Genomic DNA, 24185 nt, shown 5'->3' with positions numbered 1-24185 from the left:
TAACCTGACCTCGTCCTCACTCCTCACCGCGTAAATACCGCTCCTGCCACCTCGGATAACTTCCCCGCACTGAGACAATCTCCGAGATCGGAAATGGTTTGCTCATACCCATCAGTTCGAGACTCCTCTTCTTCCGAGATGCACCCTCCCTCGCAAACTCTGTCCCAGTGCCACAAAAAAGCATTGCCCATTAGATCCGGTGGACAGAGCTTTCGTAAACATCTAGATATGCTGGGGCCACGACCGGGTTTGACTACTTAAACTCTTACAGTGATCATATTATTAGGTGCATGGACATCTAAACACACCAATCCTTGGATCCTTTTCCATATGTACCCAGTATCCAAACCAATGCAGATCCCAATCCCGAGTGTGACCTGACTGGAATCGTGCATGCACGCCTACAGGCCCAGCCGTGCTAAATCCAGCCATGACTTGTCATCACCTCTTTTCAACGAGGAGCAAATGCATGGCTCCGTATGCGATGATAATGAATGATCCTCCAAAGATCGCCAGTCCGATCACATCTCGCCAAAGTGCTAGATTATCAAACCCAAAGGCACTCAGAATGCTGGCCCCTGGTACTTCGATGTCGAGACCGTATCGCCGGTCTTTCAATCGTAGCTTGGCGACCTCGTTAACAATCAACCCTTCGTAGCCGTAATGGAAGATCGACAACTGTGTCTACTGTTAGTGCAAAACTTAGGCAGGTAGCGGGTGTGCACTTACGAATTGTAACCAGTGTGTTGGCCCTGTCACAGTATCGTGGTTGAGATTGAGCAAGAGGCCGGCAAAAAGAAGGCTGAAGAGCATCACCAAGCTCCCTATCAGATTGGCCACCGCTCCATCTTTGAAGACAATGCCAATCGTAAGGCAGATTGCCGCTGCAGCCAGATTGAACAGAACCAGGATTAGGATGAATGTCAAGAAATTACTCCAGGCCGGAACAAGCCCTGACATTGGATAAATGATAATTCCCATGATGATCGGAGGGATGAGGCGCAATGGGATCACGTCAAAAACTACCTTGGCCGCAAAGTACGTGATTGGGCTGTAGTATCCGTTGGCTCTCTCTCGCACAAAGATGACCCTCTCCGACGAGAAGACATTCAGGCTGGTAAGAGTGCTGAACCCGAAGAGAGCCAAGAGAAAGAAGAAAAGACCGAGTCGATTCTGAAAGCCACCAATGTCATCAGATACGGCGTAAAAGAGATAGCCTGACAATACTGCTAGTAGGATGGCGACAGCGTAGTGCGTCAGCATCAATATGGGATTCCGGTATAGATTCCGCCAAGTGCGCTGCGACAAGATGAGAAATTGTCGTGGCCAACTGACCCGACGGAATCCCTTGATAGTACCAGTCACTGCCTCCGTTGAACCTTCCTCGGGACCATGTCCATTCGCCGAGGAAGCAGCCTGGACAGAAAGGGCGATCTCATCATGTATGGTCTGTGCAACGTCAGAGTGACGGAAGCTAGCCACAAGGGCATCGAGATCTGTGTTGACATCCGGCGGCAGGTCATCAGGATCTTCTAATATTTGTGGCGGGTTGGGACCATCCCTCCTTGACATTTGGAGCCAGCTGCGCATACTCCCAGTTGCTCGGCCGAGAACACTGTCTTCATCGTCGGTCTTGGGCGTCGGTGGTGTATCATCTCCGGTCCTCTTGCGGGTGAAAAGTTGGCGATCCTGCTTTTGCTTGATTGAAATCCGACGCTTCTGCTTTGGCCTTATCGAAGGCTCCCTACGACTTTCCACGCTGACATTTGATGCACTTGCAATCGATTTGACTGCTCGTGTACTGCTCGACTCCGTTCCAAGGCCGTCTCTTTCTGAAAAGTCTCGTTGCACTTCATCGAATATGGGTGACCGTGGCAGGCTTGCATGCATAGTTAGATCGACTAAGTAGTCGGCAATGTTGAAGCCGGGAGGACATGAATACCCTATGTGGTCGAAATATGCTTGGCAGGTGGAAAAGGGTCCAGAGTAGACCGTTTTACCTTTGGCAAGAAGCACGAGTTGATCAAATAGCGCAACGATGTTAGACCGCGGTTGGTGAATGGTGAAGATGACGGTTCGATTATATGTCTTGGCCAGGGTTACCAGGCACTCGACAACATTGAAAGCGTTAAAAGCGTCCAATCCACTGGTGGGCTCGTCCAAGAAGAGAATGCTAGGACTGGTCACGAGTTCACAGGCGATGCCGACTCGTCTCTTTTCACCACCAGAGATGCCTCTCCCGTTCCCTTCTTCAGAACCGATGAGCTGATCCTTGATATGGAAAATTCCAAGTTGCTGCATGACTTCAGTGACTCTTTGCTCTTTGACAGGAACTCCCATGTCCGCAGGAAGCCTCAGCAAAGCGCTAGTGAGAATGGTCTCATGCACAGTAAGAGTTGGCAGGAGAGTGTCCTCTTGGTCAACATAACCAATGACGTTACGGTACTCGTTGTCTAGGATCTTCTCGCCATTCACATACATCGTGCCAGTGACATGGCCTCGCTTATTTTTGCGAGCGAGAATGTCCAGAAAGGTTGATTTTCCCGCCCCCGAAGCTCCCATGATAGCCATGATCTGGCCTGGTTGTGCCACGCCTGAAATTCCCGTAAGGATTTCTTTACCCTTTAGGTCATACGAGACATTCTCAAATTGCAAAGCCATGGGAGTATGGTTTACCATCGACTTGGCAGCATCATCCTCGGTTCCCTCTCCAAGTCGAATCGCACCCCATTTTTTGTAAGCCGCTCTTCGAGAGAGATACCACGAGATGAGGATGATGGCGAGAATGAGTAAGGCAACGCCGGATATCACACCTGCAAGTACCGGAGTATTGATCTCCTTTATCGGTGCAACGTAACCGGGAACGTCCTCCTTGTAAAGACACTCCCCTGAGCGACATGCGAGTGAGATATATTCATCGCCAAAGATCATGGAAATCAAGTTGTTCATCGCAGGCTCTTCAAATCTGCTCCCGTCCTTTGAACTTCCACCGTAAGTATGCTGAGTGAAGAAGGAAGCAGGACCTTTGATCTCTTCTGCGAGGAAGTCATCGATATTGACAGAGCCATCCTCGCCACACAGAAAGCGATCCTCGATGCAGGAGCACTTGATATTTTCGCAAGTATATTTTGTGGTGTTGCGCATGGTGGTGTCGGTAGCCGACCATGAACAGGTATCCAACGCACAATAAAAGGACTCCTTCTGGTCCACCCAGAACTGAAAATTGCAGGTGGCATCCCCAGTGTTGCAAGAGAAGGTGACTTGGGGAATTCTTGGTTTAATCTGGTCGAGTATCGCTTTGTTAGTAACATTGCACATTTGATAGTTCTCATGGACGGCCAGGCCCTTCTGATAGCACACGCCCCCCTTTCCCAAAATCGTCATGGCGTCGCAGGCATCATCTGAGGTGCAGACGTTACAATTGATGCCTTCCCATCCATCTTTGCAATCGCATGAATCGCCCTTGCGGGGTGATCTGTTCTTGCCATCCGCCAGGGAGCCGCAAAGTGGCTCAGAGCAGTCGTCTCCACCGAAGCCTGGGGGACAGACGCATTTACCGTTTGCACTGCTGCAATTCGCAAATTGTTGGCATCGGAATTCGTCGTAGTGACAGTCAAAGCATCGAGGGCATGGTGGGCATCCGTCGGTGAGCTCGTAAAATGGTGATTGGATCAAGGCCGGCGAAGTGTCATTGAGAAAGCCAGCTACCGATGCGGCAGCGGCAGTGAGCAGAAGGATGGTCGTAGAGCCATGGAGGTGCATTGAGGAATTGGGCGGCAGTTTCGCACGTGGCAATGGTCAGATTGATGTGGCTGGAGCCTGCTGCTCAGACGGAGCTTGTCCAGCAAGCTGCAGTAGAAGGTCTGAAGGAAAGCCTCGGTGGAAGTGGGTAAGAAGGAGAGGTAAGGTGAGAGGAACAAGAGGATAATGGGAAGAAAGACTAGTGAGGATGAGAACAGATCTGTCCAAGTGTCACACCATCTGCGGATATGGATGGAAGTGATTGTCGAAACCGACTAATTAGTTACTGAGATAGAGTAGCAGCAGCAAATGGCGGGTAGAAACGAGATACGCAGGCGATGGTGGTGGTACGGGTTGCAGGCGCAGGCACGGCAAAACAAAATACTTGGAGGGGAGCCCGGCCGCCTAACTACAGTACCGTACCGCCCAACCACCAGCGCGGTTAAGCTATCTCTACCCCGAAACTGAACAGGACAAAGCTAATTACTCGTAAGCTCGCCAAGATACCCAGGTAAGTTAGGCTTCAGCCCGACACCAATCAAAGCCCCCAAGGACCCAGCTTTAAGCTCCTGCGGCTTCAGGTTTAGCGTACGAGATTACGAGCTTACGAGTATTGAAGAGCCCCAGGGCAGTTGGCAGCCACCGACACCAGCCACACTGCCAACCACCACCGTCAGCGCCCTGGGCGGTCACTCGCAGTCATCCTAGAATGCCAAGTTACACGGGGCAGCGGGGAAAACTTCGCTTCCACATGGCCGCAGCTCGGGACAACACCGCAAAATAGCAGCGTTCATAATTTGTTCAAAAAATCCAAAGGAAAACATAGCTCCGTGCTATAACAAGGCATCTCTACCCCGTAGCCGTCCATGGTAAAGATAGAGGCAGACCCATATAGATATTGGGACACGAACATGGCAAGCGACCCTCCGGTTGAATCGGCTGAGGTGAGGAGTGCTCCCAGCCCCTGTCTCTGTACTCGTCGTACTTTGTAGCTTCAGGCGATGAATTGACACGTCGACCTTAGTGGATTGAACAGCATCGCGCTGCCGCCAAATACGACCTTGCCACTTCAAGTCCTTCCCCTCTTTCTGTAAGGGATCTACTCGACATTTCAGAACATCGAGAGATATCTCAGCAGGTCTTGGCGTTGCCAGAACTCAGGCTCGAGGACAACGATCCCCTGGCAGGCGGAGCTGAATTACGAGGCAATCTAGCAGCTTTGTACTCTGCTAGATCTATCGGGGTCACTCGCGATGACATTGTGATAACCAGCGGAGAGTCAACAGCAATCTACACAGTCTTGTCCTCATTACTTACAAAGGGTGACCATGTCATTTGTCAACACCCGGCGAATGAGCTACTATACCAAATCCCAATGGCTCTCGGTGCGGAAGTCAGTCTCTGGAAGGCTAAGCCTTCAAACAAGTGGAAGCTCGATGTCGAAGAGCTCACCGGCCTGACTCGGGAGTCAACGAAATTGATCGTCATTCACAGTCCGTGTGATCCCACTGGTGCCATCGTGCCCAGACCGGTCCTCGAAAAGCTCGTTGACTTTGCCCTGGAGCGAAAGCTCGTCATACTAGCTGACGAAGTCCTTCGACCCCTGTTTCACTCCATACTGCCCTCGAGCGAAGATTTTCCGCCATCGACCATAAACATGGGCTACAGAAGAGTAGTTGTCATAGGCTCTGTGAGCAAAGCGTACAGTCTGCCTGGCATCAAGGCTGCGTGGATTGCATCTCGACACTCGGACATCATTCGTGCTTGCCAGCACAAGACAAGGCTCACCTCGGGACCTGTCTCTAAACTTGATGAAACCATCGCTGCGGAGGCCGTGAGTGAGCGCTGCATTCACGGCTTGCTGGCCAGAAATATCAAAATTTGCCAAACAAACCTTGAAGCCCTTCAAGCGTTTATCGACGAACATAACTGGGCATGCTCCTGGGTCAAACCATTGGCAGGAACCACGGTCCTGCTCAAATTTCACAAAATGGGAAAGCCAGTTGACGAGAAGGCATTCTGCTCAGCGCTACATTCTCAACAAGGTATTCTAGTAGTCCCAGCGAACAGAGCTGTAGGTGACAGCTCGGATTTGCGTGGCCACGTAAGGGTTGCCTTCGCCGCATCGACATCTGAATTCCATTCTGCGTTGGAAGCATGGAAAATCTTCATGGAGGAGAGCTATGAAACAGTGCCAACGGTGGCTAGCAAATCAAGTGGTAAGGATCACTAAATCCCATTTTAGACAATACATTCCCGCTATCCTTCCAAGATCTTGACGAGTCAGAGATGCCTTAATCGCGTCCGTAGTTGTAACAAGAAGGGTTGTGCCGAACGCAGATTTCATCGACTCTGATCCCCATCCACCAACAGGCCACTTGAGCTCCGAAGAGAGAGCAATGTTGGCTTCGGGGCAGAGCCGAGTCAAACTAAACACACTAGGCTTTCATCATCTAATGGCAATTAGCATCATATCGACTGTTTTCCTTCATAGGTGATGACTCACTTATTCAAAACTTGGAAGGATGGAGAAGAAGAGAAGAAGAGAAGAGGAGTCGGAGAGAAGAAGTTGCACTTTGTGCGGCGAGCGCAAGGCGTAGCCGGAAAAACTTCGGTCCATGGCTCCGATATTCGCGAGTCGCGCGCCGCAGACATCGAATATCACATTGTCCGGAACAGCATCTACAAAGCACTGCGAAACCAGCAGAATAAATTTTACCTTGTAGGTTCCCGGTATGCTTGGCCCAGCACGCCTCTCCCGTATTTTTCCCAAAAGAGATAGCTATATTGCGATTCCCACGTATACCCGACACGGCAGCCTTCTGCTCAATCCCCGTTCAACAGGACACAGATTCACGACTACCAGCCCTGCGAAGACCGAGGATGAAGCCAGAGCAAAGGCTCAACGTCAGGATTCTTTGGAATACAGAGATCCAGTTCCCCCTCGCAAACCCCGTGCTCTGTCTGTTGAGCAGCATAAAACGTTGAAAACATTTGAGAACGCCTGTAAGCGATTGTGAAGCCTCCGCAGCTAGTAACACCGTTAACGACCATAGCACTTTCCCAACACTGTACTAAATGGTTCGAGCTTGTCAAAGCCTCCTACGATCAAAACGGGTTCTATGCAAGAGAAGTCCAATTGTGCGGGTATCTCACATCCCAGCGTCCGGGGCGGCAGGTCAACTTCTTGCAGCTTGTTGACCCTGACCTCAAGCTTGCCATCCAGGTTGTAGCCACCACACCAGGCTCTGAGACCAACGATGCCACAACCGGTTCTCTATCGAACGAACCGAAAGTATCTACATCTGGTCAAAAGATGGGACTTCTGGATGACATCAAAAATATCAAGTCACATACTCCCGTGATCATCACTGGCAAGGCGATCAAGCGATATGCCCCTCCTAAAGCCAACGCGGACAAGAGCGAGTCGGATTCCTCGACGAACAATAGGCGCGATCATGAAGTGCCATCCGTCCAAAAGGCGCTAAAAGGAAAAGCTCCTCCAAACACTATACCTGTTTTCGACCCGTTCGTAGGAACTGTCGAGCTCATCTCTCATCTTGAGGTCCAGGCCACCTCTGTCAGGCAACTCAATGAAGTTCCGCGGGACCTCATTGCCACGGCAGATACTGCATTCCCCCCGGAACAACGGTATCTACAATTCAGAACCGATCGAGAGCTCCGGCAACGTCTTCAATACCGCGCACGTGTTGCCTCGTTCTGCCGCTCACATCTTGCCGCACTCCAGTTCCAGGAAGTTGAAACTCCTCTTCTATTCAAATCCACCCCAGAAGGGGCAAGAGAATTTATAATTCCTACACGGCAAAAAGGTTTGGCATATGCGCTGCCGCAAAGTCCTCAACAGTACAAACAGGTCCTTATGGCGTCGGGAGTGTCGCGCTATTTTCAATTTGCCAAATGTTTTCGTGACGAGGACCTGAGGGCTGACAGGCAGCCTGAATTCACGCAGGTAGGCGGATTATAGTTCTGCTTCCGCTTCGATGTATTCTGACTATCTTTCAGCTTGATCTCGAGATGTCATTTACCACTTCGGTAGGAGTGATGGATAGGGTTACCAAATTGCTGAAGGCTATCTTCAAAGTCTTTTCGCTGCCTTTACAAATAATGCCGCATCCAATCAAGTATAAAACAGCAATGGCTTCCTACGGTTCTGATAAGCCTGATGTTCGGTTCAACTCAATAATCTACCGAGCCAATGGTTGGTTCTCTTCTTCCGTCATTAGGAGATTATCCTCGCTTGAGGATCCCTATGTTGATGCAATGAAGGTAGAAATGGAAGGCACCAGTCCAGATGAAGCCGGTGCCTTCGTTCGATCATTTCTAGACAGCCCGACCTCCTCCGCTTTCATAAGCAACCCGGCCGGTATGCCAGGGGTCGCAGTTTACGATCCTAGCAAACCGTTGCGAGGTCTCGCAAGCTTTGAGCATGAAGGAGCTGCGCAGATTGAAGATGTACTAAAGCCTAAACCAGGTGATATTATCATTGTTCAGACGAGGCCTCAGGGCAGACTCAGAGGGGGGTCAACTCCACTTGGCAATATCCGTCGTGATATTCATGCAGCTGCTGTTAAGCAGGGCCTCGTCAAAGCACCGGATGGCTTCGCACTTCTTTGGGTTGTGGACTTTCCCCTCTTCTCACCCCTGGAGGGAAGCGACCCAGGTCAAGGAGGTAAGGCAGAATTCTGTTCCACTCACCATCCATTTACCGCCCCGAAACCTAGACAGGATCTGCCAAGGCTCATAACGGACCCCCTGAGCATCATTGGAGACCACTACGATCTAGTCATAAATGGTGTGGAGGTTGGTGGTGGTTCTCGCCGTATCCATACTGCTGATATGCAAGAACTTGTCTTGCGAGATGTACTGAAGATGAAGCCAGAGCGAATTGAGGATTTCAGACACTTGCTCAACGCCCTAGGCAGTGGCTGTCCACCCCATGCGGGCTTTGCTCTTGGCTTCGATCGCCTGATCGCCTTGATGACTGGGACCCAAAGTGTCAGAGATGTCATTGCATTCCCCAAGACGGCGGACGGACAAGACAAATTTGCTGGAACCCCTTCGCCATTGACGGCTGATCAATTGGCAACATATCACCTTAAGCCAGCTTGAATTGGGCTGGAAAGTTAATGTCGAAAAAAGGACGCCCACCAAAGTTTGAACTTTGTCTATTCCTGTACAAAAGTTATCTTAGAAATACCCCTGTAAATTACATGCATCTCACACGTTGAATGACCAGCTCAAAGACGTTGATATGCGTTCTAATGCATCATTCACCCCGATCAGCCAAGTCGAATTTGACGACCCCATAACTCAGCGTGAGGATCGATTGGCCGGCATATTGGTCGATTTTCGCAATATGTACTCAGGTTACCGTATACTAACTCATATAACGATGGATCAAAGGTACGTAGGCATTTCTAAGGGTCTTGAGGAATGAGACTCGAGTCCCAGTTCTCTTTGAAGATCCATGGCTGCCAGGCGATATTGACCAACAAAGATGTTTCTCCCAAGGCTGAGCCTCCTAAACCGCCAGAACGAGTAGTCACGTGATTTCTAGTGCCAAGACGAAGCAACCTCGCAAGTTGCCAGGCTGGCCTTGCGGATGAACTGCGGGGCCGACCAAGGGCGGCCCGCATTTGACTCGGTACTCCGCGAACAGTAGGCTGTTTCTTCGATTTGTGCCTCCCAAACACTCTCATTCCGCTTGCTTGTCTCTACACATCATACCCAAAGGGATCAGATAACTCAGAGGGCAGTCTCCCTCCCTTCCTGACGCTCAGCAAGCAGACAGCAGCAATGGACCAACTCCAAGAGCACGTCCTCGACCCGCTCAAGCCCTACCTCCTCCCCATCACCACCAACCTACCGGGGCCCCTAAACTCGCTCGCTCTCAACCTGCTCGGCGAGCCGTGCCACAGTGCTTTACTCCTAGACCTAGACTTCGCGCCACACCCAGAATGCGTCTCCCTCGCGATCTCCAAAGCCCTCGGCATCGGGATCATCACGGCCTCCTCGGTGGTGAAAGTGCCCCAAATTCTCAAGCTCGTCCGCTCCCACTCCTCCGAGGGCCTATCCTTCAGCAGCTACCTGCTGGAAACCGCGAGCTTCGTGATTTCGCTGGCGTACAACATTCGCAATAAATTCCCGTTCAGCACGTACGGCGAGACGAGCCTGATCGCCGTGCAGGACGTAGTGATCAGCGTACTGATCCTCGCGTATTCAGGGAGGAGTGCGCAGGCCGGTACGTTCCTCGTGGCCGTCGGCAGCGCGGTGTATGCGCTTATGGTTTCGGAAACGCTGGTCAGCGAGTCGCAAATGACCACTCTGCAGGCCGGTGCGGGCGCCCTGAGTATCGCCAGCAAGCTGCCGCAGATCTTGACTGTGTATAGCCAGGGCGGGACGGGCCAATTGTCGGCTTTTGCGGTGTTTAATTACTTGTTTGGAAGTCTGACAAGGATCTACACGACGCTGCAGGAGGTGGATGACAAGCTTATTCTGTATGGGTTCGTCGCGGGGCTCTTCTTGAATGCTGTACTGGCGGTCCAGATGCTCTACTATTGGAACAGTCCTACTACGGCCGGACATGGAAAGGAGGTTGGTGGGGCGGGTGGGAAGAAAAAGGGCCCTCAGGGCGTTGCGCAGAAAGGTTCAGCTGCGTTGGCTACAGAGGAGACCATCAAGAAAGCTCCCGGCACCCCAGCGACAACTACCGCAAGGCCGAACAGCAGCAGTGGCAGGAGAAGGGCTTGAGCCATGTCTGTGTTTTAATTTTTAGTCTTTTGCTTACATATCATTGTCTTGTCCTTCACAGTATATCAAATTCGATCGATTGTCTTGGCAAACGCTGGGTTGTCTTGGACACCGGTTTGACTTTTCCCAGCAAATGAACGCCTTCTACGCCTTCTGAAGAAGAGAAGAGAGAATCTGCAAGGAGCGATCTTCGCAGAAGGGCCTCTCTGAAGGAATGCTTTAGGAATCAAGGACCAGTGGAGATCCTACTGGTCCATACGAGATATATGGTTTCAGAACTCTAGAGTCTAACCTCAGACCCTGCTGCCTTGGGTTTCCAAGCTGTTGGATCAAATGGTTGCGAATTTCAGGCATGGTTTCGGCGTTCTAACAGTCAGATATGCTTTTCGCCAGCTGATCTCACCAGGGGCCGCAATATCAGACCTGCAGAGTAGCTCATCGGCAGTGACATGTTCGTGATCCACTGCCTGGGATTTACCTTGTAACGTTTCTTTTTTCACAGTATTCCTTTGGCCACAGCGTGATGGTTAATCATGATATCCTAGCCCGGCTGCTCCCCAACGCTACCATGGGTACATAATTATGCCACGGAGTCCAACATAATGGGAAAGATACTGCGCGGAGCCTGGGATGCGTGAAAGACATCGGTGCCTCCTGCTAGCCACTGAGTCCAGAGGCTACAGCATCCTAGAACCAATCAAAGATCCATATAGGCGATCCGCATAGCTAGGTCCCTCTACCTCCCTAGCTAGTGATTGGCTTGATGAAATTTGGTCGGCCCGCAACCGCACATCCGGCAGCGAGGGCAAGTGCTTAACTGACCCCTCAGATTCCGGATAGTGCAACGGCTCCTGAATTACGAAGTAGCGCTTGTCATTCAGTGGATCGGGCTGGTGAGTTCTGAAAGGAGAGACAACTAGGCCTTTGGCGCCACGTCAGCTCAAAGAGGTGTTCCTCTAGATCTGCTTTGACTCCAAGTTGAGGAAAAGGGAAATAGTATGTCCATGGGCAAGCCGCTGCTTGACCGGAAGCTTTGCTTGGGTTGGCGTGCCGATCATTTTCCAATCACGGGTTTGTTCAACACCTGGTCTCGGTAGGCACGGCCGACAGACTCCATCCATGGTTTGGCCTGGTGGTGACAATCGGCACTCATCCGCAGGGTTCTTTTTGAGAAAGCCCTTTCGCTGGCCCAGGGGGTACCTGGTGGGCGCCTGGGAACCCTGGAGGCTGGAATCAGGCTTACAATGGACGAACCGGAATTTCCCAATGACCGATGGAAATGCAGACGTTGAACTGACTTCGTATATCTTGGACTTCTAGACTAGCCCAGCAGGCCCATTGACCTGAAGAGGGCCTTCACCATGATTGCGGGTGATTCAGATCTCACCACATCAGCCATGAGTCCCGACTGTCTGAAGCACAGGTATGTAATCGGCGCTCTCTCTCTCTCTCTCTCGGAGAGCCTTCGTCTCCCCACTTCAAGGCTGTTCGCAAGTACTGTAGTTACTAATTAGCGTCTCGCCAATCTCAAGCTAGCACAGCTCGGTTGAACATGAACCACGATAATTGACTTGATCTTTCTCGTTCAAGTCGAAGCTCCAACTTCTTCCACAAAACTGTGTGCTTGTAGCAATCCATCTAGGTACACCTTAGTGAGTGTTCGTCCCATGGACTTACAGCGCGGACTTACAGGGTAGGTCTAGGTACTTGGATCGCCCCAAATCCGCAAATCCTGGTGCATTGGGGGAGCTGTGAAACCAACCCGGTCGTCCTCGCTCTGCGCTAGTCGCCGCCCGCAGCCTCTCCCAGCTATAGAGTAAGCCCAGGCATCGTCCTTGCTATCGAGCTTACGGTACTGGGTACTTTCTGCCGACTGGATTCGAGTGAAACATCCGGGTCCTTCTATTTCTTTGCAGTGCGTTGGACCATGTGGGGGTCCCTCGTCGACGGCGCCAACAGTGGTCAGCACAACTGTGTGCGTGTGGCAGTTTCCCGTGCTATGCTAAACTTCTCTGTTGTGCTATCATGTTGTTATTTCTTCGTTCTCCTCAGCACACACGAATCGGCTAAGACCAAGAGTTGTTGAGGAGGACTTTGGAAGTGACTTTCGAAGATTCGCCGCTCGAGATTCGGCCTACGTTCGTTGAAATTCATGCAGCTATCCTTCCTGCCTTTGTTGCTGATATAGAGTGGTTTGTCTGGGTCAAGCGAGAGATAGGATTGCGTGTTCGTTCACACAAACATGTTCCGTGCCTTCATGAGATTTCCGCCATGGGTATGGAATACCTTCCGACCCTCATCGCTCCTCAAAATGAGTGCTAAAATGAGGCGAACAGATGCTTGGCGCTCTTTTGAAGAACCCACCACCAAACAACAGTCCACATGCCGTTATACTACTATTGCCAATTGAGATTCTGAACAGCATCTTCGACGAGCTGGACGTTCTAGACCGCTGTGCGTTGGCATTATGCTCGAGACGACTTTCTCAAGTGGCCCTGACCCAGGAACACCTCGATTACCTGCTCACCCAACCTCCTAACCTGGAAGCACTTCAGCACTTCTTCCAATTCCAGCTTGGGCGTGGCTGGATACCAAGGGACTTGCAGTATTGCCCGGACTGTGGCAAGTTTCGCTCGACAAGCCAAGGGTACTGGAGGATGGTCAGTGAGAAGCATAGCAGGGAGCTGTCAGGGAGAGTACCAAAACTCTGGCGGCAGCGCCGAGAGGACGGCTGGCTCCGATATTGGATTGAACGATGGTGTCTCAGCGGATACCAGTGCGATGATAAGACGACCCGAGCTTTGATTCGTGAAGACAATACTGTCCTCACTTGCCCTCGCTGCGCAATTCAGAATCCAGACTGCAACAGGTGGCGAGATATAAAGTCTCAGACGCAGCCTCTCCGGCAACTCAGTAGACGAGGCGTTTAGCAACATTTCATGTCTGTTAAGGGGATTTCTTTGGCCTGTTTCGCGCAACCATGATGGCTTCGCTCTTTCGAAGACTGCAAGGTGGTCCTTCTCCAGACAGCTTATTAGGCATCAAAAGCCTCTGGAGCATGCTTGCTGGCCCATGCTCTTGCAGCAATGCCACGATGGTGTTCTCCATGAGGCAGCCACGGGCGCGAGTTTATACCATGGATTGGAGTCGTCCTCATCTGGAAACAGTTCTGGACTGCTCCAAGGGCAAGAATCACCAGCACACACACACACACACACATTCAGGCGAGCGAGGTTGTGCCAGGCTCCTCACGCATTGGGTGGTATAGATCCTTTTCGTCTTCCCCCTACACTTGTTGTGTGTGTGCGTCTGAAAGAGAAGCCGCTTGACGCTTTCGAGAGAGCAATCCATGTTAAGACAAAAGTAGCGTGGATACCAGCCACATATAGAGGAGACGGAGCCCACTGGGCCATTGCTTCTGTGATCAGTCTGTCAACATGGCTCTGGGAAGCCCCTCGGGCCATTGAAAGATACACACTATTGTGGATTTACTGAAAAATTCCGAAATCTGGGTGGGAATCAGGACAGATGTAAGATAACAGGCAAGAACCCAGTACAAACACGATGGGTTACAGTGGGGTTGCTATGTATACATATTTGTATGTCTACACGCTGCTATATACCAGCATCGAAAATGGAGGAATGGGATGAACGTATTGATCCCACCAAGATGCAAGTATGATCATCCGCGATGTACGAATATACGCAGCTAGAGAAAACATCGGCAAACCAACACCAGCGTACCTGTATTAGACCGAAGAGAGCGTTCTCGATACAAGCTTGAAGTCACAAAGTATCTTCGCCAAGCTCCTGAACTGGTAGGTGAGCACGTTCTGTGAGTTAGTTTGGCAGGGATAAATGTTATCTTTTGCTGCTACGGCTCGGTGGTAAGCACCTTGCCAGTCCATCAATGTTGGTACTTGCTTCAGGTTGTCTTGGAGTCCGATACCGAACTGCAATAGCTCGTTTCTCGTAGGTCGAGCTCCATGTGGCTTTGTGTATGGAGTACTTCTTACAACTCACGCTACGAGGTACTCCGTCCATGGTACGGGTTCGGCGAGGAGGATAGTTTGTGGACTGGTGCCAAACAATGAAGCTAGGTGCCTTGTTGGCCAGAAGGCAGTATTGTCCGGAGGCAGGTCCGGCAGCTGTCCTGGGACACCTTTTCCCGGGGCAATCTGGGCATATATTTTCTTCGAAGACCTTGCCTTGTGGGGCTGATTTGAGCATGGATTCTGAAGGCTGCCTAGCTCAAGGTCTCAAACCGCCTGACAGGGTGACATCACGACGCTAACGAGGATACAGACCAGGCCTGGAGCCCATTGTGGCTGGACATTTTCGTTTGTCCATACATGACTGTGAATGCGATGTCGGATGGCAGCTCGGGGTTTAGCATAATAGTCCCAGCCATTGTTTTCAAATGCTCCAGCGATACGATTCTCTACGATAGAGACATTCATCTGACCATAAGAGGTCGCAATGGCGCACGCTCAATCGCTATCCTCAAAGTAAGTCTCCAGCAGTAGCATTGAACGTGTTCCTGCTACACAGAGCAAGGCATTGGAGGGCTCCGACAATACCCTATGAAGATTGTACAACTAAGACAGAGGTAATTCTGTACGGAGTACCTTAGCAAGGATGAACAGGGCATCGTTTGATCCGGCCTCCAAATTTCAGGGACGGGAAACGCCATTGCAGTCGCGACAGAACTTTCTTCTCAATCTTTGTTCTTTGGTCTCGGAAGGCACTTGATCACAAAGGTCAACACAGGACGCAATGGGGGATGGGGATGGGGAATGATGTTCTAGCATTTGAGGAACTGTAAATGAGAGCGGGGATCGAGCCGTGCCTCAGGTGAAATGAAGGATGAGTCTCAGCGTTGAAAAGATGGAAATGGTTCACAGTTGGCAGGTGTCACCCACCAAATTTGTCGGTCTCAGATTTAGGAGGTTGATGTCATCGGGAGCCAGAGAATTGGTGCAGTAAATGTGGAATGACTGGTGGACTGGTGGACTGGTGGACTGGTGACCCTGGTGGTCCTGGTGCTGCTGCAGTCTACGTATGGCATGAGGACAGCAAAGGTTGATTTTGTTCGGTTAAGTACCTACCAGGATTTGCAGGTGATCCAGGGACCCGACCATGAGGATTGAAAATGATGACATGCTTGAGGAAAATGGATATCTGGAGGAGTTTTGCTTCGTACTAGTAACCGGTAGTAGTGACAAAAATAGGCCCCATACCCCCTTCCCACCGGCGAATGCCGTGAACCTCCTTCCTTCCTTCGATGCAGAGGAGAGGGGAATGGCGGGGGGGGGGATGTGTTTTGAGGCAAATGGAAAAGTACGACTCTCGTTCGGTGCGTCACCACTTGTAGTTACGGAGTTCCTAAGTGGTAGTAGTAACAATACGAATGCTCCGTATGGTAGCTGCTAAGATGGTTACAATTATTCGGTACCTACCTTGGTCGGCAATGGGTGCCAAGTCGTCTCGCGTGTCGCGTGTCGCGACTCCCTGGTTTGGAATTGCGTTTGTAGCATGCAGTCAATTTCCCAGATCGAGCGATGGCCTTCCCACTCTGGTTTCTCATGCTGATGGTCGAATCTACCGCTAAAGTAGCAAGTATGAAACTGCCTTGGGTTTGAAAGACATGAATTACCATACCACCTGGTCAGCCGATGGTGGAGAATACCAAATATCAAATCCTGGCCATCAAAGCCGAATCAACAGTAGTAGTATTGTTTCACTCTCATCCGTCACATCTACCTACCTAGGTTTGAACGGAGTACGAGTACTCGTATGTTCCTCACTATGGAGTAGCTCGCACTAGTAGCACACCTGGGCAACGCCGAACCCGCTCCCTCCGTGCTTCGCATGTCAAGTATCATGTCATCAAGGTCCACTTGGCTCTTTTTCTTCAACAAGAAGCAGCACCGGGTACCGTAATATATGCGAAGAGCTGTCAATAGTAATTGGTACGCGATGGCACAAGAATTTTCACGTAACCTAGCACGCCAACATATTCTCGCCTTCCCCGTTCAAGGTCACACAGTGGAGATCTCACGTAGGGCGGAGAGTAACGGTCAAGATATCTCATGCATCCCGTCGTTGCACGGAGCTGAAGCCGCTCTGGGCATTGGGAAATTTCGAACCCCAAGTCGAGAGGCAAGATCACTGGCTCTAAATTTTGTTTGTGAGCTGCAAGCGAAGTGTTCGATGCAGGAGAAGGAACAATGGCAAACATGTACGGAGGACTAACGTGCTCGTTAGAGTTCAAAAGGCTCAAGATTGGACGATCGATCATTGAATGTATTTCTGTCCTTGTCCAGGGATTTGGCAAGCCATAGTAGGCACCCTAGGATGGCGGCGTTCGGCGGATTCGCGTGATTGACATGAGCAACTCTGATTTCAGCAAGGCTGGCTTGAAGATTGACCGACCCTATTTACCAGGCGTCAGACAGAAGAGGGGCCACATCCTGAGCTCTGCACCTGAAAGTCGCGTGGAAAAGTAGGAATGGTTAGTACGGAGAAGGAGACGGTGATGACGATAGGGCAGATCTCTGGATCTTACAGACAGCCGAGCCAGGGACAAGCCTGCCCAGACCCCTGTCGATACCAGTCGCACAATGGTTGATTATTCCAAGCACGGTGATGCAACACTGGGTCTTCTTCGCTTGTTTGATTGAATAAGACTTGAACGGACCAGGTCTCAGAGAGTCAGAGGAGCTGCTAGGACTGCTTGACGTGACGGGGAAGTCAAGTCCAAGTATGCAGGTCCAGTGGTCCACATATTCAAGAGGAGTCGACTCGGTCAAGGCGTAGAGACGGGAAGTCTGAGTGGCAAGCTCACGTCAATTCACTGGGGATTGGCAAAGCACTTTCTCCTCCTGGGCCTCTTGAGCAAGGAGATTCGTCCAAGGAGAGTCTGGGACCTGGAACATTTCCGGTGAGGTTTGGCCCCGAATGTTTGGCACTGTCAGGGCTTGCATTAGGCAAGCTAAAAAACAGGAACCTGTCCACCTTCACAGTCCAATAACGCGACCTGACGCGCTTTTTGACCAAACTCACCAGCCGCGCGACCACAGAGCCAGCCGGGTGCGTTGTTCAGCAGCTAAGCGAAACATTTACAAGTTCTGACAAGTGCGGATGTCGGTGGTGGGTAATGTTACCCCGTACATGGAAGCTGAAAACAAAAGCAAGCATGTAGTGCCAGTGGTAAGATACTGAGGAAGAGGACCTGAGGAAGAGAGGCATCAACTGCAAGGCATGGAAAGCTCTGGAGATTCCTCCACAAATGCCGTCATTCGTACCGTAGCGGGAGCAGAGGAAATTATGGTGTCTGGGTTGTGACAGGTGGGCAGAGATAGGGGAGCTTCAATGGTGGAGGACAGATTGAATATTGATGGCCCTCTGTAAGTGCCCTGGAGACCAGAGTTTCCTGTAACGTTAAGGAGGAGGGGATGCTTAAGATTGTACCTGGAGAAACCAAGACAATAGGCAGCGATAGGCGTTTGGGCGTTGACCTGTGCGGGAGAAAACAGGCGGGTTTCCCAGGAGCAGCCGGGCGGTGGACAGTGGGCAAATAGCTGGCTGCCAGTTAATCTGCCAGCTAGGAGGCGGGCAGTAGGCCGCCACTTGGTACCTGCCTTGGTAGCTAGGAGTGACCCGCCAGGGCCTCGTTCTCAGTGCTCACGTCCAGGTGGTCTAGCTCTGGTACAATGTTCGTATCAGTGTCAGTGTCAGTACCAAGTATCCGTACGGAGCGCCTCATACTCGTGCCTCGCTCGGTGCAGGTGTCCCCAGTCCCCCATCCCATCCCCCATCGCTGCTGCAACTGAGGCTGCACGTCGTCGTCGCCGACCGTGCCTGTCATCCCTGCAAGCGTCTGGGCTGGGCCTGCGTCCAATCAGTGCCAGCTCCTCCCGTCAACCTCTCACCTTAACCAACTCCACTCCACTCAACTCGACTCAAGCCAACTGCAACTTACACTCACTCACACTCAGACATTCACTTTCTTTCATCTTATCTGCCATCTCCTGTTCCTTCCTTTCTCCCTTTTCCCTTCACCTTCGAGGGCCTTGACCTCGTCCTTTTATCCTCGGCCCTTTCCCTTCTCTGTCGTTGGATCATCAGATACCTCCCTATCTCGAATGTCCTCGACAACCCTCCCACGACTCCCAGCTACCACCAACGTCTCCTGAGCCTTGTCCAACACCCAGGGACCCTGATTCCTGCTCCTCCAATCACCACCCTGCACTCGTTTTCGCAGAGATCGTTCTGGATAACGTCCTGCTTTGGTCAACTGGAAGCAGTTCAAGAGACTCGTGTTAATAAAAGGTGAGGTGCTACAATTTTGGAATTTCTTCCCTCAGCTGGGACCATCACCCATCCCCCCCCCCAAATGGGGCTCCGCATCCCGTATCAAAGTACCTTGGGAAACTGGATCCGAAACACGAAGCCATCGTCGATTTAAAACTGAGATATTATCTCTCTGCTTCCGGCGTGTGTTGGTAGGCTGGCCACTGCCTCTGCTCGCTACCTCTCCACTGCACCCGGTTTGCTGACCTTGAGCCCTACCCGGTCCAGTCGAACCTGTGTCGATAATTGTACGTCAGAACAAGGAGCATGAAGAGGAGGGCCTACCCTGGATCAATTGGGCACATCACAGTGTTGCGGGTGGGAACAAAATGTCACGGCCATGTCCTTTTGAAGGGATATCAAACCCCATATATCGTCATCGTCATGCCCCTAATCAAGCTTCGAGGGGAGAAAAATAGGACAAGGCGATCTCTCGAAGAAAACTCGAGCTTCTTGACACGGAAGCGGACAGTGACAAGCATGCGTCAACTGCCCCTTGAGTTGTCACGCATATCCAACTCTCGGCCTTCGCACTGATGCCCTGACTATTTCTCGTCTCTGAACCATTGACTGACTGATGAATTTTGTATTTAGATTCCACCTCTCTTGTCTATCCGAGGTCAACGAAGTCTAGAATACTCAATTGCCTCTGAATCTCCCAGGTCAGTGCTTTCGTTACTTAAAGCCCTGCTGCCAACACGAAGTCAACCTAACCCTGTCGCAGGAGCAATACAGCAGGTGTCCAATTCAGACCACATTCCTCGCAGGAGCCCCAAGCTCAACCTAGCGGAGGCGTTCATTCGACCTTCGTTCTATCGGCGCACGAGCACTTTAATCTACGTGCCCATTCCGATCCTTGACTAAATGAAGCATTCGTGCTGAGTTCCTAGTAACGAGGATCGTGCCATTTCCCTCCTCTTTGGTTAGTCTCATTGTCCTATCACCATCCTAATTGCAGCTAACGTGTCTGCGCACGTCCCAGATTTTCAGTCTAGAAGACCTCACCTAGTCCTTGGTTCCTGGCCACCTCCAGTCTTGCTCATTTGATTGTGCAACCATTCCACTCTTTTTGAAGAATCAATTCCAACGACTGTCATTCACTAATCTTCGTCGTTAATTATCTCCTATTTTCAACACCCAGATCCAGCCCTCTCCACCACTTTGTTCCTTACTGAGACTACTTCGAGTCTCGGCTACAATCCACGTCCAACATGGCTTTCAACAGAATCTCATCATTCGGGTCCAACGACAGCGGCTACGAAAGTGGAGGCATCGTGGAGGTCTTCGATGAACCTCATCGACCCATTACCAAGAACCCTGATCATGCAAAGGACATTGCCCGGCATCGACAACACCTCATGGCTTCTGAACTCTCTCGTCTCGACGCAGAAGACTACCAGCAAGACATGCTAGAGCATATGCTGAAGATGGATGTGAGTGGGAGACAAGAAGCCATTGATTCATGTTGCATCCACTGACAAATTGGTGAAGCTCGATACCATGCCCGACGTCGACTCTATCGATATCCAAACTGAGATTCAATGGTTCATGAGACCATACTTGTTGGATTTCCTGGTCGAGGCTCACTCGGCATTCCAACTCTTGCCTGAGACCTTGTTCCTAACGATCAACCTCCTCGACCGATACTGCTCCAAACGAGTCGTCTACAAACGACACTACCAACTGGTAGGCTGTGCAGCTCTACTCATTGCTGCCAAGTATGGAGACAAGAAAGAGAAGGTTCCTACCATCAAGGAGCTCAAGTCGATGTGCTGCTCGCTCTACGACGACGATATGTTTTTGCAGATGGAGTGGCATGTCCTGTCGACTCTCGGCTGGGCTATTGGTCATCCCACTGTGGACTCCTTCATGCGACTCGTCGTCAAGGACAACGTTTATGATCCCGAGACCGAAAATCTAACCCTTTACATTCTAGAAATCGCCCTTTATCACCGAGAGTTTGTATCGAAACGGTCATCTACTCTTGCTCTTTCAGCTCTGGTCCTGGCTCGACATATCCTTGGCCGCCCTCAAGCACGTGCCTCAGAATTCGGCTCTCAATTCTGTAACACCACAGTCATGGAGTTGTTGCAGAAGGTCCACCAACCCTCGAGCATTTTGTCGCGGAAGTACGCATCGGCTCGGTACTCTAACGTGACGAGACTTCTGACCAACTTTGTTGCTCAGAAGGCTGCCATAGCTGCTGCAGCCCGAGCACCCATCACACCCACCTATGAGCTAACGCCACCTGTATCTGTTATCAAGCCATCAGGTGAAGAGTACTTCCAGACATTCGCGACACCTCAGAAGACTCAGTTTCCGTCCATGGTCCAACATGGCCTCTACACTCCCCCTATCACCCCGGAAGGTGAGATGTTTGGTGCCAACCAGAAGACTTTCAACGCCCCCAACCAATATGTTCCTCCAACCCCGACGCCTAATGCAGTGGATCAGCAATTCCCACACCAATTTGCCTATTGAAGGGTTCTTCAGCAAGGATCTTGATCAAGAAATGAAATGTCCAGCGACATGTCTGTTCAGATCGTTCTAGTATGTCAGCACACATCGTTCTGTTTCCTCATCGTCCTTCTAAGGGCTTATTTTGCATTGCAAGCGTCTCGATTTAAGCATTCAACCATCAGAAAGTTCACAGACAACTATTGGTGAATTTCCATTAATGCAGGTGTGGAGCGGTAGAAAACCTGGACTTGTCTTCACACTCTCTAGATGTGGCCGGTGCTTGTGCTCATCTAAGTCATGAAGCATTTGCAGGGGAAGATGGTCTGGTCTTTCAAGCTGGATCATTGGCGATTAAAATTGTTATTGATGGGATTTTCAAGCGGTAGAATGGGCCTGGTTTTCAAGAAAGAGTCGGCGCCTTTGCTGATACCCGATCCCCACCATTGGGACATTTGAGGTATCAGCGGTTTAACGGCTTGATTTTCATTCCCATTCCCATTTCTTTGCAGAAGAGGATACCCCACTGTTACTTAAAGACCACGTTTAAAAGCAGAGAGCTATTGCCAAACGCAAATTGTTCTTCCACACCACCAAAAAAAATACTGCTTCGGCATTGTTCCATACCGCAACTCATCGAACCGGGAAACGAAAGGGAAACGAGGGCGGAATGGGGAGGTTGGAATTCGCGAAACGGATTCCAACATCCCTTGCCTGGCCTTGCGGGGGAAATTATTTTTCTGTAAACCAAAATGTACTCTTAACCTAGTTTAGGTAGTTTGGATCCTTGAGCACCCTGCCAATCAGTCCGGGTACTGAGAGATTGAGCAGAGTATGTACGAGGCATCCAAAGTCAGCAATGAATACGGGCATCGTAATGATGATGCTGATGCTATCTTCCCATTTCGTGAGCTGGTGGCATGTTACGTCTTGACTGCACATGAAATCTTGAAGGGTTTTATGCCGTGTTGACACCGCCCTTACACCGGCCACCACGAGTGTATACACTACTTGGGTATCTTGTTGCATATATGAGTCGGATCTCACGCTTGTTAGCAACTTGCGGACTTGTCTTTGGTGGCGATGAAGGTATTAAAAACTAAAGTGAAAATCCTCAAAAACACAGGGCACAAAGATCTTTGGCCCTGTTGGCGGCAGCCCAGCCTTTATGCCCACTTCAGCCTTTCCATGCTTTATCGTCCAATTCGAACCGCCGGTTACTGTGGAGGGTCCGAAATAGAATAGATGACATGAAAAAGACCGTTTTTCGACTTTGCCATGTATGTGGCAGAACCCATCCAAGACCGGGTGGGCAGACATCAAATCGAACATCTACCCGGAACCCAGAATTACCATCCGAACTCGGGCCCTCCACAAAACATGAACCATCATCACTTCAGATCTCGACGCATTGCGAAATAACCACGAGGATGGTGCCTGGATTTCAAGACCAGGTCTTGGGGGGTTCAGCCGGTCACCATATGAGTTATTGGGCCCGATGCATCAGCCATCGCCAAGATCAGGACGGACGTTGAGCACCTGCTGATCGGTACAGGAATTTCCAACGACTAGGCCGGCGCGCTCTGAGATGACGATTACGACACTGTCAACGGCATGGATCTGCGTCGCCTCAGTCTGCCCGGGGAAGCAGGAAAATGTTCATTTGCAGAGATATGCCAGAGATGTGCAACAGACACAGCTGGTGTTTCAGGGCGCAATTGAAGTGGAAGTGCGTCCCATGTTTCCTTGATGAGAAAGGCACAGGAAGTTCAACTCGCGGGCGAAATCATCCATGGAGTCTTATCGCTGCAGCAAGATCGGGAGAAGAGCCCAGAGAAGCGTCACGTGACTAGCGTAAGGCTGTATGGGTTTTCATCGAGCAGATGAGCGTGAGATTATTCGTAACTAGTCACAAATGTTAGAGGAGCGAGGCTGGATTGTAATCACCATGGTACGACTCACGAGTACTCGGTACGGACACGTGCAGATGTGAGAGCGAGTGTTCTATGATGAATCGAGGCAGTGGCTGACGTTGGTGGGGCTCCAATCATAGCATCACATGGTGCTGACATGGTCTTTCTAAAGCTTTCGATCTCTATGCCCGGGGCCCCTGCCCCCCGACCTCTTCCCGGGGCTAAGTCAACCAAGAGCCCCGAAGCCTCAGCCTCAGCCTCAGCCTCGGCTTCTACTTGCCAATCGGCCCTTTGCTCGCTCAGACAACGGTTTGAGCAGCCTCGACCCTCGACCCTCGACCCTCGACTGATCGCTGTTCCTCGTAGTCACTCCATCTACCAACGCTTGACCGAGCAATTTTGCGACATGAATTTCACCGCTGTGTCTCCGTTCAGCCACATCGAGCGAGAACAAAGCCATGCAGGCCATCTACGAGCGACGAATCATGGCTTCTTTGGATGCAGAGATCAGCAGATCAATGCTGAACAAGGCTAATAGCCTCACAACTTGATGCGGTTAAGCCTGCAGGCTCGCTCGGTTCTTTAAGGGAGGACGGGGGACCGAATTGCACCTTCTCGGACCCCTAGCAACTTGGATATTGGGGGGCACTAGAGGCACTAGGGGCACAAGGAGCCAGTCTATTCCCCTAACAGGAAGGCCGCGAACCCACAAGGCAGTCGGATGACATCTCCCAGCTTATCATCTCCCCGCTCCCTCGCCTGCACTTCCCCATGTTCACCTCTAGGCTCGAGCTGCGCGCTCCTTCCCCAGCTTCACCTCCTCGCACTTGATATTTTTTGCCATGTCGGGCGGGGTCAGGCCACTGATTGCACAGCGAGTCCCTTCTTCCTGTCATCAAACCTGCACGATACCCAACCCGCTAATCAGCGATCTTTCCATTGCCAACT

The 24185-nt window shown here is 51.0% G+C and overlaps 5 protein-coding genes across 5 annotated transcripts; 4 read left to right on the top strand and 1 right to left on the bottom strand.

The window, feature by feature from the left end:
• Window positions 1–441: 441 nt before the first annotated feature.
• On the bottom strand, window positions 442–3762 carry A1O9_01251 (ATP-binding cassette, subfamily G (WHITE), member 2; the record flags this gene model as incomplete). The annotated part of the gene is made up of 2 exons (XM_013410410.1): window positions 442–678; window positions 730–3762. The coding sequence occupies 2 exons, from the start codon at window positions 3760–3762 to the stop codon at window positions 442–444; spliced, it is 3270 nt and encodes a 1089-aa protein (XP_013265864.1).
• Window positions 3763–4652: 890 nt separating this feature from the next.
• A1O9_01250 (uncharacterized protein) lies at window positions 4653–5974 on the top strand (the record flags this gene model as incomplete). Its single annotated transcript, XM_013410409.1, has 2 exons — window positions 4653–4685; window positions 4766–5974. The coding sequence occupies 2 exons, from the start codon at window positions 4653–4655 to the stop codon at window positions 5972–5974; spliced, it is 1242 nt and encodes a 413-aa protein (XP_013265863.1).
• A 264-nt stretch (window positions 5975–6238) lies between these two features.
• A1O9_01249 (uncharacterized protein) lies at window positions 6239–8871 on the top strand (the record flags this gene model as incomplete). The annotated part of the gene is made up of 3 exons (XM_013410408.1): window positions 6239–6463; window positions 6830–7711; window positions 7765–8871. 3 exons carry the CDS (start codon window positions 6239–6241, stop codon window positions 8869–8871), a joined length of 2214 nt encoding a protein of 737 aa, XP_013265862.1.
• A 687-nt stretch (window positions 8872–9558) lies between these two features.
• A1O9_01248 (mannose-P-dolichol utilization defect 1) lies at window positions 9559–10512 on the top strand (the record flags this gene model as incomplete). Its single annotated transcript, XM_013410407.1, has 1 exon — window positions 9559–10512. One exon carries the CDS (start codon window positions 9559–9561, stop codon window positions 10510–10512), a length of 954 nt encoding a protein of 317 aa, XP_013265861.1.
• A 9566-nt stretch (window positions 10513–20078) lies between these two features.
• Window positions 20079–21348, top strand: A1O9_01247 (uncharacterized protein; the record flags this gene model as incomplete). Its single annotated transcript, XM_013410406.1, has 2 exons — window positions 20079–20300; window positions 20359–21348. 2 exons carry the CDS (start codon window positions 20079–20081, stop codon window positions 21346–21348), a joined length of 1212 nt encoding a protein of 403 aa, XP_013265860.1.
• Between the last annotated feature and the right edge of the window lie 2837 nt (window positions 21349–24185).

Source organism: Exophiala aquamarina (genome assembly GCF_000709125.1).
Source record: "Exophiala aquamarina CBS 119918 chromosome Unknown aczIA-supercont1.1, whole genome shotgun sequence".
In the NCBI taxonomy this organism is placed as follows: domain Eukaryota; kingdom Fungi; phylum Ascomycota; class Eurotiomycetes; order Chaetothyriales; family Herpotrichiellaceae; genus Exophiala; species Exophiala aquamarina.
This window is presented reverse-complemented; position numbering and strand designations above follow the sequence as displayed.